Below are 20943 nucleotides of genomic sequence, written 5' to 3'. Positions count from 1 at the left end.
CACGGGCTTTCTCTAGTGTCGAGTGGGGGCTACTCTTCGTTGTGGTGCGCAGGCTTCTCATTGCGGTGGTTTCTCTTGTTGTGGAGCATGGGCTCTAGGCGTACGGGCTTCAGTAGTTGTGGCTTGTGGGCTCAGTAGTTGTGGCTTGCGGGCTCTAGAGCACAGGCTCAGTAGTTGTGGTGCACGGGCTTAGTTGCTCCGCGGCATGTGGGATCTTCCCAGACCAGGGCTCGAACCCGTGTCCCCTGCATTGGCAGACGGATTCTTAACCACTGCGCCACCAGGAAAGCCCCAGTAGTATGATGTTTTAATTATATGTTTTCCACTGTCTTTCTCTTCAGGCCTTCAGCAACTTTATTCTCTCCTTCAACTCACCTATCACCCTTATTTCTTAAGCTAATGGTTTAGACCTCCATTTCTACTGGGCCATGAAACATCTCTATATATGTTTTCAACAGCACTTGAATACCTACCACCAGTAGCTAAATCATAACTCTTATCACAGTTTACAGTTTATCATGTATTATAAACAATAATGATAGAAAATTGTAAGTTTTATATTCCTATGAATGCCTAGCACAATGGCTTGGACAAAAAAATAAGTTTAAACAGTATTTATCAATAATATCGAGTAAATTATTCTCCTTCTGCAGGTCACTTTTTAAAATCAAAACAGATGGATCCTTTTTCACAAAGCAGTTCTGAGAAAATAACATTATGTTGAGTATAAGTCAACCCTGGCAAGAAACATAATTGTGATTTTAAGGCAAAATCATATCCAGAAACTTAAAGGAAAATCAATCCAAGGCAATAATGCTTATAGAAACATACTTCGTGCAGAATAGAGCAGAAAATACAAGGCTTATAAATGCTCATATGCTTGTTATTTCCCTGACTTTAACCTCTTTTTAATTTAAGAAAACTCACTAAGAAACATCTTTAGTAAAGAATGCAGGGGCAGATCTTTTATATTATCTTTTCTTTTATGTTAAATAATTATTTTTAATCAAAAATTGGAATCTACCTAGTTTTCACATAAATTAACTAGAAAATGTGTGCTAATAACAATGGAGGAAGTTAACCCTGAATCTAAATTTTATGCACACATTAGAAAATCACATTGCAAAAAGAAAAAAAAGTTACTGTTTCAGTTAAGAACTGGAGAATAGCTCTGAGATTAAACTTAAAAAGTTCTGTTTACTGAAATACATAGGCAAAACTGACATTTTGCCCAGAATAACTATTCAAACTCCTAATTAAAAAAAAAAAAAAAAAAGGATTGGGAAATCACAAACATAAAATTAGATAAGATTTTATAGAGCGAGTTTGCATAACAGCTTAGGGTTAGACGGCCAAACTTGTGTTGCCTTCTAAATATGTATCCCCAGTAAGCTTCTCCAAAAGATAATCTGGTATCGAATAACATTTGAAATCAAATCCATGCATGCTTTATAGGCTTATAAAGGTTAGTAGTTGAATATATAGATGCATACAAACATTATCTGAAACACTGCAGTTTGTAAAGAGAGTTAAGAAAAGAAATAATGCAGATTAAAACAAAACCAAAAAAAACCTTGGAACTCCAAAAAGAGTGAAGCTGGTCCCGAAGTGCTGGCTTGACTGTCTGAAAGTTTATAAAAACAAAATCCACTGATTGAACAGCTTCTCGTGTGACAGAAATACAAATATTAAAATTAACTTTATGAATAAAATATTTCAGTTCCTTAAAATGTCATCAGAAGACCTCAAATTTTTACCTTCAAGCTTGGTGTCTGGGTCTGATCAACTGTAAATCTCATTAGAATATTGAACTGAAGATCATTTGGAAAAGATTCTCTGAAATAAGGAAAGAACAAAGCAAAATAAAATAAAAATTAAGTCAGCAAGTAAGCATTTAGCAAACTTAACAGAAGATTATGTTTAATACCACACAAAACACAATGTCATTCAGAAAGCATGCATGAAGTAGCACCTGTATGTGGTATATAGTCTATGTGGTAAAGTATACGATAAAAGCTACTCCCAGAAGAATCTGAACATCTGAATTTATACCCTGTAAGTATAAATTTAACCCCCTGTAGGGGGTTAAAAAGCAACAATATTGCAAAGAATGATCTCTTGCCTCATTTATAGATTTAATCAGAAAAATGTATTCAGTAGAAAGTTCAACATTATCAGAGATGTTTCCATACCTAATATCTGAATTCTAGACTCACCTCAACTTAGTAAATGGATATTTGAAATAAGTCACTTCAACAATCTACACAAGAAAGTAGAAATATATCACTGGTTCAAAATCTTCTGAAAAAAGAATGCATAATAAAACATTCTTTTTAAACTTAGAAAATATTTTTATCTTTACACTAGACTGAATAAAATCTTCAACTCTACTTTGCAGTTACATCTTAATTAAAATAAAACACTACCTTGAATTACTCAACCAATGTTAATAAAATTTTTTAATAGATTAAATGCAGTGTTTGAACTAAGGATCAATATTGCATTAAATATACCATGTAAATGGGCAACATCAATAATTTTCAAATGGAGCTCATGCAAACTACATAGTTTGAAAGGACTCAGAAATCTGAACTTTTAACACAGAAACGAAATATTCTTGATTACTACTGGGTAAACTTGAAATACATGAAGAAAATCTTACCTTGTAACATCGAGGGCTTTCTGAACTTTTGCTTGAACAGACCCAAGCAAATCAGCACCCATTTTTTTTAGTAGTTGGGTCAGCAGTACAAACAACCAATCTTGAAGATCATCTTTGTGGACTTGTATGAAGTCCACTAAAGTCTCCAAAAACATGCTGAACACCTACAGTGGATAAACGGGGGAGGGAGGAGAAAAAGGAGGAAATATTGACCTCTATGATAAATTCAAAACTGAAATAGAAAGGAATACAGGAATCAGAGGCACAGCGATTGGCAGCCAAGCGGAAAAACAATCTCTCTTGCTTTTCATTGGACTCTGTGATACAAGAGTATATCTGAACTGTTATCCAACTTCTGCTGAAGTTCGACAATTAGCTATTCCATGCAGCATCACTTGGTAAAGAAACTTTGGCTATAATGGCTGGCACACCTAAGGTTGTCAATGATGCCACAGCTTAAACTGAAATCTATTTTATCTGAAATTTAGGGCAAGGAACTACCTATCGTCTCATCAGCCCTCAGCTCTTTGGAAGAGTGGCAGTGAGTTAATCAGAGGTTGACTATGCTGACAGCTACCTTAACATATATGATGATTTTGATGTAACGGGTTAATAGGAGACTTCTTAGTTCTCAAAATGTCAGTGGTCACAAAATTTTTTGGTAGAAGACATATTATTTATTAAAACTGCCCCAAAAGTAATTTTAAATGACCTGGGATAACTGTAACTGTACCTAAAATAAATAAAATCAGGATACAAATCTACACCTACATTTTAATGATTTCTAAAAAGTCCTAGATGGCATGCTATTAGTCTCCATTTCTATTGACAGGTTTTATACTGTTTCCAATATTAATCTACAAGTTTTAAACTTTTTGTAAGATTCAGGAAAAATTTAAGGGAAGGGAAGCTAAAATTCATAAGTGCTTTATGTCACTAAAAATACTTATGGGGACTTCCCTGGTGGTCCAGTGGTTAAGACTCCACGCTTCTACTGCAGGGGGCAGGGGTTCGATCCCTGGTCGGGGAACTAAGATCCCACATGCCGCGCGGCACAGCCAAAAAATTAAAGAAAACAAAACAAAACAAAACTTAGGAAAAGTGACATACAGTAAGGTTATATCTCCTCAATAAATTCAATATCATACAGGAAAATTTATTTCTAGGTAAAGAGGGAAAAGCTCTTAAGACAATGTCAGCCATGTTGTATTATATGAGACAATTTATAATCACAATGGATTATAAAAACTATGGTTTCAAAAGTTAAGCCCAAAGTAACTACGCTAATTTGAAAATTAAAGAGTTTTGTTCTCAATATATATTTTATTTCTTGAATTTCCTTTATATAGCTATACATGAACTTTTTTTTTCTTATGTTAGAAATGAAGGATTTTTGTCTATCAGAATTATAACTAAGTTTTTCAACATTTGAATCTGAGTTAGAAAAAGTACACTTTAGCTACTTGCTCAAGACACTATCTGTAAAAGCAGAAACTATGACTACTTTGAATTTCCTGTTACCTCTGACCCCCAGGCAGCAAGTACCTGCTTCAACACTGTTATTATTCACAATGCAGATCCATTAACTCTGGTCCTAACCCCACCCACAACCCGTGGCCCACAGCTTCACTGAAACTGTCTCTGGCTCCCTCCTCAGGGCTTGAACGCTGCTGAGGAACTTCACCAGACCTGCTCTGCGACAAGTGCACGTGTCTAAGCTAGTACTCACTCTTATTGGTACCTGGCAAATCTGTCAAGTGATGTCCTGGAGTCAGTCAGTACCTGCCTAGAAAGTCAAATGTTAAATATTCAGGAATTTTGTGAGCTGGTTGGTGGCTTGAAATCAGCCATGTGGGAATATTTACACCTCAGAAATTATAACGAACATTACAAATCAGGGCTTCCTGCCCCCTCTCAAACGTGGTTTACCAGTACAACACTCTAATTCTTTGGTTCACTTTCACTCTTATTGTTTCAACTCTTGCCTATTTTCCTGAAGAGTCCAACTTTAAGCTTTCTCTATGCCAAAATCCATTTTGAAAATCACAGACATTAGAATGCCCAAGTCAACCCTCCCATTTTCTCTGGTTCTCAGGGAACTGAGAAGAAAATTAAGTGACTTCCCAAGGTTTCCACAGCTAATCAATGGCTAAGTCACTTGGTTTTTAATTGTGTTCCATCCGCTCTGCTACTAGACAACTTACCTCATCTACTTTACTGTCATTCATAATGAAATTCTACACTGACTTTTCCCTCACTTTGATTTCCTCTATAGCTGTCCTTCTCATAATTGTTTCTCCAAGGAAGAGCCAATTTTATTCCTCTGTTAAGACTAATCTTGCTTTCTATATTCTTGTTCTTTAAAGTATGGTCTCCTCTATCTTTACTCTTTTATTCTCAACTTAAATTCTTTGCTTACAGATGCAGAAGACACTGTCTCAAGAATTTCTCCTTCAATTTCCATCCTATTGCACCCATCAGTTATCTTCTAATCGTGAAATGTAATAGCTTTTTCATTAGCTTAGTATGCTTAGCCATTCTGTAGCTTGACACTGTTTTTCCTCTTATTATCTCCCTTCCTTCTTTCATTCTTTTTACCAGGCATTTTCCTTTTGCATCCTGAATAAGGAGAGATGTAAAAGCCAGTCTTCATCCTGATTCTCTTTTCACCGAAAGTATGACTTCCTTGACAGGGCCTCTCTGTCCTAGCCTACTAGGCCCCACAATAACCTCTAGAATAGCTCTCACTTTTGGCCTTCCTCAAATCTGTTGATCACAACATCATCACAGGCACCAATTCTTTCTGACCGCAAGTCTGGATTTCTGCAACAGGCCAGAAAGTAAATATCCTAGGCTTTGCAGGCCATATAGTGTCTGTCGCAACTACTCAGCTCTGTCATCGTAGCACGGCCATGGACAGTATGCAAACAAGTGAGCTCAGCTGTGTTCCAATAAAACTTTACTTAGAAAACAGATGGCAGGCCAACTCATACTTCTTTCTCATCATCAGATTGTGACATCACTCTTTTGATAGAAACGAAATCCTTTCATGTCCCTTCACTGTCTGTAGAATAAAGTCTCCAAGGCTTAGACGAAGCTCTAACTCTCCAGACTCATGCTGGACCATCTGGCAACATAAACTCTTTGTCCCTGAACACATCTCACACACACTCCGGATTTCCTACCACACTCCCTAATCCCCCTATTTACACAAAGTGCATGACTTTCTACAAAGCTTACCACTCAAGTCCCAGCCAAAAAGCTTCTTGGACCTCTTTAGATAACAGCCACTGATCATCCCTACTTGGAACTTGTAGTGGGGCTAGATATATGGTGCTACTTCACTTTTTCTGAATTTATATCATCTTCCCATCTGGAATATATAACATTTGAGAAAAAAGACTATATATTTTTTAGTCTTGTATCGTCAATTAGAACGAAGCCTAAAGTTATCAGAGGCTGAGGACCAAATTAAAAAGTTGTTCAATGAATGTGCAGGAAAAGTTCCTTAAAGAGTAAGAATTTTCTCGTAAGTAAATAAACCTTACCCTGCAATTGGTAGCCAACCCTGTTTCTCAATGCAAGGGAAGATATGTAAGACCTTCCTTTCATGGCAGCCAAGATTTTCTTTCTCTTTCCTATAGTCTTTCTGACATCTCCCACTTCTCTGGACTCAGGCTAGTCATGCCGGGGAGGCCCTTTCTTCTCATCCTGACATAATCCAAAGTTTATGTTCCTGTCAAGATATGAATTGCTATTTTCTTAAAGAAGACTTCTCTGAATCTCTAATCAAAAGTAGAAATTTCTTTTGATTAGATAAAATGTGAGTATAACTGAATAAAAATGTAGACATGTTATTTATGGTACTCTATATATATAGAATTACACTATTATATTTCAAAATACTTATATCCTATCAATGGTACTTACTAAATGATAAATATATGCATATATATATATATCCACCCAAAATATGCATTGGAAATTTTGCATAAAATTTCTTACTTGACTGCCCTATCACAGAGAGTTCACTGTCAGATGCTGATATTCTCCCATTTCCTTATCTATGATTAAAGGAGAAAGAGGAAAGTGGACATATTAATATAGCACTAGGGCTAAAAATCTGATTTCAGAAGAGAAAGCTGAGAATCACTGCTCCTTAAACAGCCCTGTTTGCTTTTGTGGAATGCCATTAATAGAATATTAGAAAGCGCATATGTGGAGGTTGGAATTCAATTAAAAAAATTAATTGTGAAACTTGGGAATTATTTTTTTAATAATTCAATGAAACCAACCTTCAATGGAATCAATTTATAACTGTAGTTTATTGGAAAATTATAATATTTGAGCTATTACAATTGAGGCAGCCTTTTCTTAACCTCTTATATCTTAGGTGTGCCAGTCATCAAATATAGAACAGAAGAACATAATCAAATTAGATTAATTAGTAGATTAAAAAGCACATCTCCAAACAGAATGACAGTTTGCATAACTGCAAATAGCATTTCGTGGATTGCAAAGGGTCCAACACTGCATGAACTCTTCGGGAGAGAAAACAGAGAAAAAGGGTTAATTTCACAGTCATGCAGTAAAGTTAGGTTTCCAACAAATATTGAACCAACTTACTCTCTATTGAGAGTTCCAACACAGGGGACAGCATGCAAAAGGAAAAAAAGAAAAAAAAGAAAAACACACAAATTAGTCGCCATCAATGCCAAGTTCCTGTATGGAAGAAAAACACTTAGAAAATAAAAGTGACAAATGTTTTTCAAAGTTTTACGATAAACTCAAAATAGTTTTTAAAACAAGAGTTAAATGAATAGTATGGGAGAAGAGTATGTGATTTTCCTATATTTCTCTCTCACCTTCTTGCCAAGGAAATTTAAAAACAAAAAAACAAGCAAAAACTTGCTTCTTTTCCAGACCCTACTATCCTTGAGGCTCAACTTCTGGAAAAAATCTAAGACTAACAGACACCTGCCAAAATTTCTGTACAGTGCAAACATTTGTTTCTAAAGCACAGTATCTAGAATTTTTCTTTTATCTTTTTTTTTCCCCTTCAGAAACAATGCATTCACAAGTTAAATTATTTCTGTGAAGGCTTGGAATAATTACTATTGTTTGGAGGTAAAAAGTAACTATACCACAACTTTTAATTTTCCCCAGGTAAGATGTATGTTGTGGTCTCCTGATCCTAAGACTACAGACACTCTTCAGGAGACCAGATATGTCCTTCTAAGCAGGGAACTCAACTGTGTCGCATTTTAGTAGCCACAGATTGAATTCCTACCCCAGCTGTTCAAGACTTCAAGAGGTAGGACTATACAGACCATAAAATGTGAAATCAAACCATGCACTTTAGTGAAGGTGGCTCTTCTCAAGTAGGTCCTTCAGAGTCAAATGTCAGAATCACAGGGGATAGATTTTGGCATCTGACACTCCTTACATATGAAGGAAAAAATGGGTCTAGAGCAATCAAAATAAAAATCTGCCCTGAATTCCTTAATTTTTCAAACTTATTTATTTTTTAAAAACTTATATAGTGCTTGGTGTGTTGTAAGGGCTTTAAATACATTAACTCATTTAATCATCATCGCAATCTTATTAACTCTATTTTACAGATTAAGAAACCAAGGCACACACTGCTAATAAGTGATGGAGGCAGAATTTGAACCCAAGCAATCTAGCTCCACTACCCATAGTTGCTATCACTGTGTTGTACTGCCTCTCTTAGAAAAATATTTAGAGGCTTTACAGAGTCATACACTGTGATTGTATGAGTAGTATCTGAAAGTTTAAAAAGTGTATTTATCAACTTACGGACATCAAATAATTTCAGCTTGTAAACTGTATTTACCAACCACATTACTCCTGTCCCAGGTAAAAAGCCAGCATCTATTTCAACTGTATTCAGAAGTTGAAATAGAAGCTCTTTTCTAGCCCTTCCTTTCTGGGATGTGTATTGGAGCTCACCTGATATTTCAGTTGGACTCAGATGCTTACTCTAACACATATAAGAGAAACATTCTGGGAGATGGAGGTGATCCTAGATGAAAGGAGATGGAGCTGCTGCTCACACCCTGGTTCTCTAAGTAACCTGTTGGGGACAGCAGGTGGTCTCAATCATGTTGGGGAGAAGTAAGGACAGCTTTCAGTTAACATGGAAGCCAGCTACTACTCAGAAGCTGTTAACACAGAGACTGAAATGTTGACTTCAACTTAAAAGGACATGGGAAACCCCCCCCCAACCAACCTCATGGTATGAGGTGTCTCCTAAACACTACAGCCCATTCTGGGGGCAAGGCTTCAGACGATTTCTGCCCTGTGAGTTTCAGGATAGTTAAGGTTACAGATAAGTGATTCCAATTTCAGAGTGGAGAGCTAACCCACACTTGAGGAAGAAAAGAGAAGTCTCTTTGATGGCCTATTTCGAGGCTATGAGGAAAAGCACGTGGCGTATTTGGGGAAATGAACGTAGTTTCCAGGCTGGGTTGAAAGTGAGAAGGGAATGACAAGCAAAAATGATTTGTTTGAATATTTTCTTGAGGGTAATGAGTAGTCACTGAAGGGTTTTAAGTTAGTAGAGAAGATTTACCTTTTAGAAAGGTTATTCAAAGATGCAGTGTGGAAGAGAATTTAGGGATAGGAGTTGGGGAGGAGGTGCAGCTGGCCAAAGATGATTGTGCCCTGAATTAGCAGTGAGAATGGAAATGTTTAGAAGGCTGAATCAATTAGGACTCAGTAAATTTCTAGAATGATGCCCAAATTCTTCACTTGAGCAATGAGAGGATAGCGGTTTCATCTAATGAGATAAAGCAACGCAGGAGGAAAAGTAGTTTTGAGGTTTAAGATGAGCAAAAGGCACGTAACTAAGTAAGTGCAGGAGAACAATGTGGGCTGGAAGTACCATTTGAGAGTCATTAGGATAAAGTGGGTGACTTAAGCTTCAGATAAGTACCGAGTGAAAAAGGAGGGCCTAAGGCAATGCTCTAAGCAACACTAATGTAAGTAAAACAAGCAGAGAGATAAGTGTCTGAAAAGAAAGGGTGTCTACTGTGAGGAAGACTGGATCAGGCACAACAGAAAACACCCCTCTTCCATCTCTCCCACATCCCTTTCCTTAAAGTGTCAGAAAAGATACACTGGATACACTCACAACAAGGTTGAAAAATAAAAAGGGATGTGAAACAGCAAACTGAAATTTATGAAAAATTCCTGGAAGACCAAGCAGATAAGACCATGTTAGCAAAAAATGGAGTACAGGTGTATGTGGCTACCAACAGCTTCAAGGTAAGACCTCCTGCCATTTCCATAGAAGAAAAGGTAGAAAGAATGGGCTTATGTGCAGTTAACTTTGCTAGTTTGGAGACAGGAAATGGAGTTTCTGCTGGATGGCTTCTATTTTCTTGGTAAGCTAAGAGGCCAGGACATATGCTTGGGGCATGAGCTGGGTGGAGAGGTGAACAGGGCTGGAGTTCTGAGGAAAGACTATCTGACACAGTCTCTGTGGAGGATAGAAGAAAAAAACTAGAGGAAGAGGCAAGGCAGCACTGGGCTTTTAGACAAAAATCACAGATCAGAAATGGAGAATGGCACAATATACAGGAATAACAGGGCTGATTTCACCCAGCAGGGGCCAGTACATTGTTTCCCTTCAACAGTCTTAACCTTCAACCAGTGGCATGAGCACGAGCAGAGGTTCTTGAACATATTTCTATTTTAGTGTCAATGACCAGAGTTGACTGTATAGAACAGGGGTCGGGAAACTATGGTCTGAGAGCTAAAAATGGTTTTACATTTTAAAATGGTTTTTTAAAAAAATCAAAAGAAAAGGCTATTTCGTGACCCATGAAAATTTTATGAAAATAAAAATTTCAGTGTTCATAAGTAAAGTTTTATGGCAACCCAGCCATGGTCATTTGTTTAGATATTGTCTATAGGTACCTTTGTGCGATAATGGCAGAGTTCAGTAGTTGTGACAGAGATCATTATGGCCCACAAAGCTACAAATATTTACTACCTGGCCCTTTATAGGGAAAAACAAACAAACAAAAAAGGCCGACTCTTGATAGAGAACAAAATTTTACTTGGAAAGAAAAGAAAGCATCAAAAACAGCTGCTTGATCCTAATGACTGGACTGTTAGTACTTTATAAAATTAAAAAGGGGGGGGATATCTACTATTTTAATAATATAAAGATATGATGCAAAAGCTCAAATCAAACCCTGATATTTTTAACTCAGCACAGTATGGTGATATATCCAGTTTATTCTTAATGAATTACATTACCGGCAGAGTCTCTGATGGACAATCACCAAACAAAAGCTGAACAAAAACGAATTAAAAAAAATCTTCCCTTTACATGTGTATTCACTGAACTAACCAAATAAAACAAAAACAAAACCAAACAAACAAAGCCGATGGATCAATAAGAATTGTACGTTGCTATAAAATCCCACAGAAAAAAAAAAAAGTCTCCTTCCCGAAAACTCTCGGAAGGATTGTGGCTGGTTCCCTGCATCTACTAAGGGAGGCCAAACATCTGTGCTTTCACCAATATCAAACTTGGTTTTCCTACTTGATCTTCAAGAGACTTTTTTTTTAATTTTAACATTTACTTTATTTAAAAATTTTTTTCTTCAAGAGGCTTTTTAAAAAAGTGTTTCTCTTTATTACTGTGCAAATCCTAGGATCCAACTAAATTGCATTATTGTCCTAACAAAAAATAAAAAACTGTGACTTCAAGAAATAATCTAGCCTTACACTCTCATACCTTCCAGTAGAGATGAATTATATTACTTTTGAAGATGTTTTAAAACTCTATTTTTAAAAGTTGTAGAGATTATTAATTAAAACATCATTTAATAAAACAGGTCCACCCAGATCATAATTGTCTTGTCCTTTGGCTCATACTGCTAACAAAAAATGTCAACAGCTAATTTGTTCAGGATTTACAGAAATTTTTGCATTAAAGCAATTCCTACAGTTGTAATTAGTGGTAGCAATATCAGTATAAAATGGTACGGTTATCTACATGCTCAGTTTGAAAGTTATAAACTTAGTGTACTTTAATCTTTGTCTTTAATGGGATCTTGCATTCTTGGATAAAATAAATATACCTTCTGATAAAAGGATAATCTTTAGAAGTTAAAGTACAAGCAATTTATAATTCTTAGCTGGATTTCAGTTTATATATAGAGTAGGATTTTAGTATCTTTAAGTAGTGTCACAAGTAATGAAAATATTGAAAATAGAAAAAAAAATGAGGGGGAAATGACATGCGCAACAATAAAGTGAAGACAATTAAAAAAAACAATAAAGTGAAATTTGTTAATATCTTTCTTATGATTTCCCTTCCACATCTCCCTCTCACTTAGGTTAGAAATTCTCATGTAGACACCTGGTGTCCTAAAGGAAGATATTGAATAAAGTTTCACCATTGTCAAACACACTGCTGAAAACAGAATAAATGAGTCCATTTTACAACAAAATTTTACATTTTAAAGCAAAATTTCACAGTATACATGCAGACTATGCATAAGTACTTAAATATATTTTAATCAGCATTAAAAACTGAACAAAGTTCTGAAGATTTTTATGAACTATTTCAATATATGAAATGCTTCTTTTATATTACTAACAAACTATGGGTGAAGCCATATTTTGTGCTTTTTGTTATTTAATGGCAATTCTTTTCTACAAAATTGCTCTTTTAAGAATATATTTATGTTAATAGAGAAGGAAACTGAATAAAAAGTTAGAAACTTTTTTCAACTTACCCCAATTATTTCCTTTACAAATAGTAGAATGTTTTTAGAAATACAAATACTCACCCTAAGTGTATAAGAGTTTTGCATGTTACTATATATTCTTCAGTTTATAGTCTTAGATAATCGCTCTTTGGAGAAGCTTAAACAGTTACTAGAGAGCAATTTCTAAATTAAGTATGATATCAAATACTCAATTTCAATTATGTTTGAAAAGATCATTGCCATTTTAGGGCAATAACAAAACAAAAATGGCTTATAGTTTTTTGTTATTATTCACTTCTTTTTTGGGGCAATACAATAATGACACCTTATAGGAGTAATCTTAAATACTAAAACATACCTTGCCATGAGGATCAGCAAACATTCTTGTGAAAATTTCACATAATCTTTTCAGTTCAACTCGACTGTCAAAATAATAAAGTGGAATTAATATCTTGCTGTAGGAAGAAGTCATTTAAAAGTGACCTTACAGGGACTTCCCTGGTGGCGCAGTGGTTAAGAATCCACCTGCCAATGCAGGGGACACGGGTTCGAGCCCTGGTCCGGGAAGATCCCACATGTCGCAGAGCAACTAAGCCTGTGCGCCACAACTACTGAGCCTGCGCTCTAGAGCCCGAGAGCCACAACTACTGAAGCCCGCTCGCCTAGAGCCTGTGCTCTGCAACAAGAGAAGCCACCGCAGTGAGAAGCCCACACACTGCAATGAAGAGTAGCCCCCGCTCGCCACAACTAGAGAAAGCGGCGTTCAGCAACGAAGACCAAACACAGCCTAAAAAAAAAAAAAAAAAAAAGTGACCTTACATATAACTGGGCTTCTTAAAAAAAAAAAAGTGACCTTACATATAACTGGGCTTCTTAAAAAAAAAAAAAAAAAGCTAAAAAAAAAATCATCCCTCCTAAATGAGAAATTAGTGGGATTTACTACTCAGGGCTAAATACAAATTTATCAAATGCAACAATAATTCTGTAGTAACAGACACTATTTTAAAGGTTGAAAGTTATATGAAAAGAAATACAACTGTACTTCATTAATGTAGCACAACAGAGGAAAGTATACAGATGACATTCCCAGCACATGAATCTTATCCTTTTAAATGCTATGATGTTTTCTTAAATTTTGCCACCTGAGGGCTAAAATCTTTCTAAACTATGACTATTTCCTTGCCATTTAAAATGATATACTGAACCTAATACTAACCTAATCTTGATGGGGCTGGGAACAACAATATGATGATTTATTGTAGTGATTCATGAACTGTGATATGAAAGCATTAAAATATATTAGGAAGTACATAGATAAACACTTATTTTAAATTATATAGTTCTAATACTTCCTAAAATAAACACTCAGCTAGTAAATCAAACTCTGATTTCAGGTATCAAGTCAGGAAGTGGCCCGCTATTTTCCACCACACTCAAACTTACGAATTTTCTGAAACTATGTTCTTAAAGGGATAGACTATAGAGATTTAAAACATTACACAGATAAAAACAATAAAGAGGGGCTTCCCTGGTGGCGCAGTGGTTAAGAATCCACCTGCCAATGCAGGGGACACGGGTTCAAGCCCTGGCCCGGGAAGATCCCACATTCCGCACAGCAACGAAGCCCACGCGCCACAACTACTGAGCCCGCGTGCCTAGAGCCCGTGCTCCATGACAAGAGAAGCCACTGCGATGAGAAGCCCGCGCACCGCCACAAAGATTAGCCCCCTCTTGCCACAACTAGAGAAAGTCCACGCGCAGCAACGAAGACCCAACGCAGCTGAAAATAAAATAAATAAAATAAATTTAAAAACATAAAGAATTTAGAGAGGAAAAGCAAGCAAAAGCCATTAGGAAAGGAAACCGAATCAAACCCATCTAAAAACCAATATAAACTTTTTTTTTTTTTAACTTTATTTTTTGGCCACACCACACAGTATGGGGGATCTTAGTTCCCCGACCAGGGATCAAACCCGCACCCACTGCAGTGGAAGCGTGGAGTCTTAACCACTGGACCACCAGGGAAGTCCCTAAACTTTTGTTCTTAGAGAAATTCACTCCAAATCCATTTCATATTATACCAAGATTCAAATATTACACAAACACAAAGAATACTCCTTCATTTCCAAATGAGCATAAATATTCTTTCATCTCACTGAAAAACTTATCAGGAATGAATTTTAATAATGAGTCAGCTTTAATATTATGCATATTTTATTATTTATTTCCATTAAAAAAATTAATAACATTTTTCATTTAACATCTATTTGTGAATAAAAAGTTTCCTTTTAGAATGTTTCTTTAAATAGAGCAAGTTAATTAAAATTTTTAAAAGTAACAATAGTATAGATGGTCCTAAAGGACTAAGGCTTGGGAAAATATTTTGATGCCACCTTCTGAACTCAGGACACGTATGAGCCCATACCAGTACCTTTAAAGTGTTATGAAAAAGTCAAGTCAAAAAGTGCTAACCAGAGAGGACAATTATTATTATTATTATTATTTTAATTAATTAATTAATTAATTAATATATTGCTGTGTTGGGTCTTCGTTTACTGTGCGAGGGCTTTCTCTAGTTGTGGCAAGCGGGGGCCACTCTTCATCGCGGTGCGCGGGCCTCTCACTATCGCGGCCTCTCTTGTTGCGGAGCACAGGCTCCAGACGCGCAGGCTCAGTAATTGTGGCTCACGGGCCTAGTTGCTCCGTGGCATGTGGGATCTTCCCAAACCAGGGCTCGAACCCGTGCCCCCTGCATTGGCAGGCAGACTCTCAACCACTGCGCCACCAGGGAAGCCCCGAGGACAATTATTTTAAAGACAATATAACTCACCTTAGCGTTCTCTGATTTTTTAGTAAGTTCTGCAGACCCAGGAGGCCTTCTTTCCTTTCTGACCAGTTGGAGCTAGCACATCTGTTGAGGACTTCTGCCACATCTTCCGTCTGCCTCATGTATGTAGGAATACTACCATTCCGAGAGCTATAGGAGCGTTCTGAACAAGCACTGGATGCATCGCTGTTGGCATCATCATCGGAATGCATCCCATAGGATTCATATCTTCTGCGAGCAGGTTTTTTCTGTTACACAGAAAGACTCTCATTAGTGGTAGCTAAAATAATATGCCGGTATTTCACAAATTTCTACTGACCGTAAAAAGACTGGTTTTTGTTTAAAAATCAGTGTAAAGCATGCTGCTAATCATTGTAATAATAAAATGTTGATATTTAGTTTTTCTTCAAAAAACATGTTTTAGGAGTTAGTAGATGATGAAATATTCTTTAACTATGGGGAGTGGTAAAAGCAAAATAAGACTACTGTATGGAAGTCAGATATGTAAAGTGGGGAGCACTAAAAACATGGGGTTCTTCCTTTTCTTTTTCCTTTTTCTGGAAAACCAAAAAGAACTACAAGAGTATAAACAAATGGACTCTGTACTAAAATTCTGAGTTGTTAAGAAGAAATTACTACCTTTTTAAAGGATGAGAATGGATCAGAAAATGGGCAATGGATCAGAAAAACATGTTTCCCCATGTAAAGTTCTATTTTTTTCTGTCTCTCAACCTTCTCTTTCCTCTATTCTCCTTTCACTTCTACTATCACTTGTCTTGCCACTCTTTCTTCTCTTGTACCCAACCCTGACATTTCCTAGAGAAGTAAAATACAGAGAATGATGAGAGCCTGTTTTGCTTACTCTTACTTTTAGGAGGCAAGCTCCTGGAGGGTCCTCCATGTTTTTCTCAATGTGTCTATACTGTCTATTTCAATATTTATGAGAAAGCATATTTAGATTCCTTTGATTTCTTTACATCAGAAGCTTATTATTTAATAAATGTAACTGCTAATTTTACTTTGAATATTAAAAGTGAAATGAGACAGAATAAATAGCTTATCTGAGATTTCTTTGGAAGAATTAGAAATAAATCTTTATGTAATCTGATATTTGAATTTAGGCTGGTGAGCAGTGAAGATATTTCTAAGAAACATTTAAGCACAATAATTTTACACAGCTCCAGGTGACTTAAATTCTCCAAGTTTAAAATCTAAAAGAAATATAACTTGAACTCAATGAAAAATAGTTTTATAATGACATTTCCAACACTAAATTGATTTTAGAGGCACCAACTTAATTTAGAATGGCAAAAATGTGGTATTTCCTGTGTTGGTCTTCAAGACCAGTTTTGTTATAGACATCAGTGTCGATGACATCATTGCATTTGTACAAAGTAGTCAGGCTTAAAGGATGAGAACCCCCATAGGACACTCTATTTAAGCACTATCTCCCTGTTGATAATCATATAATCATATATACAGAAAAATGATGTATATCTAAGGATTTTATTACTTCCATTTGAATTTTTTATAGAAGACTATCATCTGTTAAACTGATGAAGGAAAGAAAAAAAAGTTACGGTATCGTAAGATGTCAGAAAACAGCAATGTCTATACCTTAGTCCGTATGTCTCCTAAGAGCTGAGAGCAGATTTTTAAAGAGAAAAATTGAAAATAATGAAAAACATTTTGCTAAACAGCACAGTGAAGTAGGCATAAACAATGCCCATAATTAGAAACATTAACTTTTTAAATATATAGATACATAAGAACTGCTTATTAGGAGAATATATCTTTAACTTGTCAATATCCTTTAGTCCAAAGAAAAAAAATCTAAGCTACAGAATATTCCCATAACCAGTTTTCCCAAAGAAACTCAAGTCTTCTTCCTATTTGGATCCTTTTGTTGTTTCCAAAGTTAGTTTTATTTCTATGATTTTCCCTAGGTCCAATTAGACTTAATAGTTGGATAGTCTTTTCCTAAAAACTGATAGTTATAACTGGAATATCTATGTTATGTAAATAATGGAAGTATTCACAGTCAAATTATTGGGATTCAGCTTTTAGCCCTGGTGGCTAAATATTCCTCATATAAATCAAATACAACATCTTATGACAAGTAATAGTTCAAGAATAATCCATTCAATTCATAAAATTTATGTGAGCAGAATTTAACTAGTAAATCATACACTTACAAGAAACTAAAAAGCATAATTTGAGAAATACACTGATGAGGAATAGCAAATTTAAAACGTATGACTAATTTAATATCACCAGAACAAGATGTGATCAATATGTCCCAAGCTCAAGAGAACAAAGTTCCTACTTAGTTATATTGATTAGAAAAATCAGATGGCTAAGGTAAAGAGAAAAATTCAGCACATACAGACTGTTAGAACAGAACTACATGTGATTACATTTAATATATTACAGCTATGATCAATGAATATTTTTAAAAACTTGGTTTTCAAATATAGGTGGCAAATATCTTATCAACACTGGTTAAGAGGTGATATGTGGTTTTAAAAGGCATAATGTATTTTTAAATTTCAAAACAAAGATGACACCTTTATAAGTTCTGTGTAAAAAACTGAGTAAATGCTTACTTCTCAAATATAGGATTAATATCATAATTTGAAAGAGAAATTATCATGTTGAACTGACTTGGGAAAAAGGCAAAAGCCCATTAAAATCACTGTTTCTAATACTTCCTTCATAATTTTAAGTGAGAAAAACTACAGAGATATCTGCACAACACTCTTCTGACAAACCATCATAGATCTACGGATTATGTTTTTAAGCCTCACTGTTTAATGTGTCAGGTATAAAGAGCCAGAAAGATATCTTAAATATAATTTGTTTTGAAGTTGTACTTTCTCTCAGCTCAGAAAATACAAATAAGTAAAAGACTAAACAAAACCGTACCCCAAACTAAAACAATCCCTAAATAGCCAAGGTTAAGCTAAACTTGAAATTACATACTTGTAGTGTACATATTTATATACTAATCTATCTGCCTTTATTCTCAGTGTATTACAGTGCATAAAAAACATCACCATATTAACAATATCAATATTTATATTCCTGACATCCCATCAATTACTATGGGCCCTGGCTTAAAAATTTGGCAATTAATAAAGATCAAGAATTAATTATACTGTTTTCCTTTTTACATTGCCCACATTTGATCTTCCTAGATTTAATCCACAAGAATTTTCCCATCTCCTTTCCCACACTTGTGGATTGGCTCACTCATACATTAGTTTCACAGCTGGAACATCTGTAAAGATAAGGAAATGGAGAAAAGTACCAAGGCATCTGCTACTGCCTCCTCCACGTCGGAACCTGTGTTCAGGACTCGCATGGCACTGACAGAGGATGACAGTCGGCTTGATTGGCTGATCCCATACCCTGGACCTAATTCATCAGAAGAAGGAAAATAGCTTTGAGAGAGCCATAAATGTAACAGGGTCACGTTGGAAACTTTAAGATCCTTAAGAGGAGGAAAAAAAAACCAATGGGGCAAAGCATTTTAAAAGCAATAGTGTATTCTCTGGGTACATTTATTTTTGGTCAAATAAAAGGCCAAAGGCAATTAAATTCACTGACAGTGTGGGAAGTAAATTTAAAGAATAGTAGCTATGATATACTTTTCACCAGAAGATAGAAGAAAGCATGGCTGGCCAACTAAGGGCTTGCAAGTCTATAGCCCTGTAATTAATCTAGCTCTATCAGTCAGGCAAATCTCATCTGTTTGCTTGAGCCACAGAGCAGCCCAGAACAAAGATCAATTCTCAAACCAGTAACGATTACGGAGCTCAACGAAGGAACGCCAGGAATTTACAAGGGAAAACCCCTCCAATTATTATCCCTTCTCCTTCAAGATAGGCTGATTCATTCTGTAACTAAGATGTATTATTAGATATTTGTCAAGGACCTACTATTGCCCGACACTCTGAGGTATGTAAAGACAAACCATAGATGGGTTCTTCCTCTCAACTACTTTCTACAATATATCATCATTTACAATTAAAACACTTCATCCACCATTTTGGTTTTTTTTTTTTAAACATATATACAAAGATGAAGTACATAACTGAGAACATAAAACAATTTTATATTTTAAAATGACATAACTTAGGTTATACAAAAGAAAAATGCCCATCTCCAGTGAGAAAAATGTTCAAGTAAGATTGCTGAAGGGAAAAAAGTTACTTGGGGGAAAATTTTTTAAAAAACCCACAAATGACTTATTCTCCAACAAATTAAATGTAAATAAAACAAATCAATTTTAAAACATGATTACTCAATGGAAACTGACAAGGATAAAAAACTTAAGATGAATGCACAGATGATAGTGAAAATGTACTCATCCTTCACCTGAGGCCCCATACACATCGGGGGCGTAGAGGGCACCAGTAGATCTGGAATGGTGTCTGGAGGCTGGAATAACAGGACCATACAAACCTCATCTATTACTACAGAAACAAGGAATAGTGGCAGCACTACAGTCAGGCAAGGAGAGTTAGTTCACATTGGTATTACTATTAATAGTTAAGGATCAGAATATTGCCTTAGACTAGGGCAACTGAACACTTGCATTGCAATATCTTCCTTGACACACAACAGATCTTACACCTAAGGGGACAGACAAGCTCACAGGAGACAAAAAAGTAAGTATTCAAATGGAAGGAAATGTCAAAAGTACAAGCATGAGACAAAAAAATGAACACTGTAGTTTCAAAAAAAAAAAACCACTATGGTAAATAGTAACCAATAATAATCCCATCTCCTCTAATCCTGAACCCAGTGAGGCAGTTGTTACTATTCAATTTTACAAATAGCTAAACTAAAGCACAGAGAAAAGTTAATTAATTTGATCAAGGCCACACCTCAGTATCTGTAGTCTTTCAAGGTCTTTGCTCTTAAATAGTACACATACCATCTTTACATTGTTCAAAAGATAACATACCTCATTTATGTTAACATAAATGTTTTCTATAATGGTTCACAGTATATAAATTCTGCATTCAGTAGATTATTTAAATATCAAAGCACATTTTGAGCACCAAAAAAGGGGAGTATTAACAATTTAATCAAAAAACCTAGAAACTTCTGACTTCTCCTTATATTTATGACATCTCTCTAAATCTAAATTTAGGATATTTAAAATTTTAGATCTTAAAATCCTGATTTTCATAACATCATAAAGTCAGTCTTTTTCTTACACGTGCAAACAAATAAGCCAGGAAAAAATCATTTTATTATTTAATGAAACATATTACTCATTTTAAAAGTTACTCTGCTTCAGATATATTAATGAGAACAGTTAAAATACTTTTATTACATGAATTACTCTTTCCTTTGCCACAGGACCTTAATGAATAAGAAAATGATCAAAAAGATTGAGAGATAGGATTAAAGAGAGAATGTTGCATAAAATGTTTAACAGACCCTGAAAGGTGATGGGTATCATTAGTAAAACATACTAATATATAGTTTTAATTTAACCCAACAGAATAATTTCTAAAATGATAAGGAAGAGTTGAAGCAATATGGAAATGCTTTAATAGATGAAAAAATTTTGAAAACCTTTTGAAATCAATAGCTATCTGTGGCTGAAGATAACACTCACGTGCTTGTAATAATGTAAGCCTTTTTTTGAATCTTGGTTCCAGAAACAGATGGAAACTAAGAGTGTG

At 35.4% G+C, this 20943-nt stretch overlaps 1 protein-coding gene across 39 annotated transcripts in view; it reads right to left on the bottom strand.

Annotated features, from left to right (window-relative positions):
* Positions 1-20943, bottom strand: part of CLASP2 (cytoplasmic linker associated protein 2) — a 175116-nt gene that overhangs the window by 31310 nt on the left and 122863 nt on the right. For 9 of the 39 annotated variants that reach the window (XM_082348296.1, XM_082348318.1, XM_082348329.1 and 6 more), the window contains 8 exons: positions 19622-19684; positions 18552-18658; positions 16859-16882; positions 15245-15489; positions 12773-12836; positions 2663-2826; positions 1758-1836; positions 1574-1624 (listed from right to left, as the gene is read on the bottom strand). In XM_082348296.1, coding sequence (XP_082204422.1) covers positions 1574-1624; positions 1758-1836; positions 2663-2826; positions 12773-12836; positions 15245-15489; positions 16859-16882; positions 18552-18658; positions 19622-19684 — 797 coding nt within the window. The remainder of the gene's footprint in view (positions 1-1573; positions 1625-1757; positions 1837-2662; positions 2827-12772; positions 12837-15244; positions 15490-16858; positions 16883-18551; positions 18659-19621; positions 19685-20943) is intronic. The other 30 variants (XM_082348304.1, XM_082348310.1, XM_082348313.1 and 27 more) reach the window with 7 other exon arrangements.

Source organism: Balaenoptera borealis (genome assembly GCF_965194805.1).
Source record: "Balaenoptera borealis genome assembly, chromosome: 12".
NCBI classification, from domain to species: Eukaryota; Metazoa; Chordata; class Mammalia; order Artiodactyla; family Balaenopteridae; genus Balaenoptera; species Balaenoptera borealis.
The sequence above is the reverse complement of the archived record's forward strand: the minus strand, read 5'-3'. Positions and strand labels throughout refer to the sequence as shown.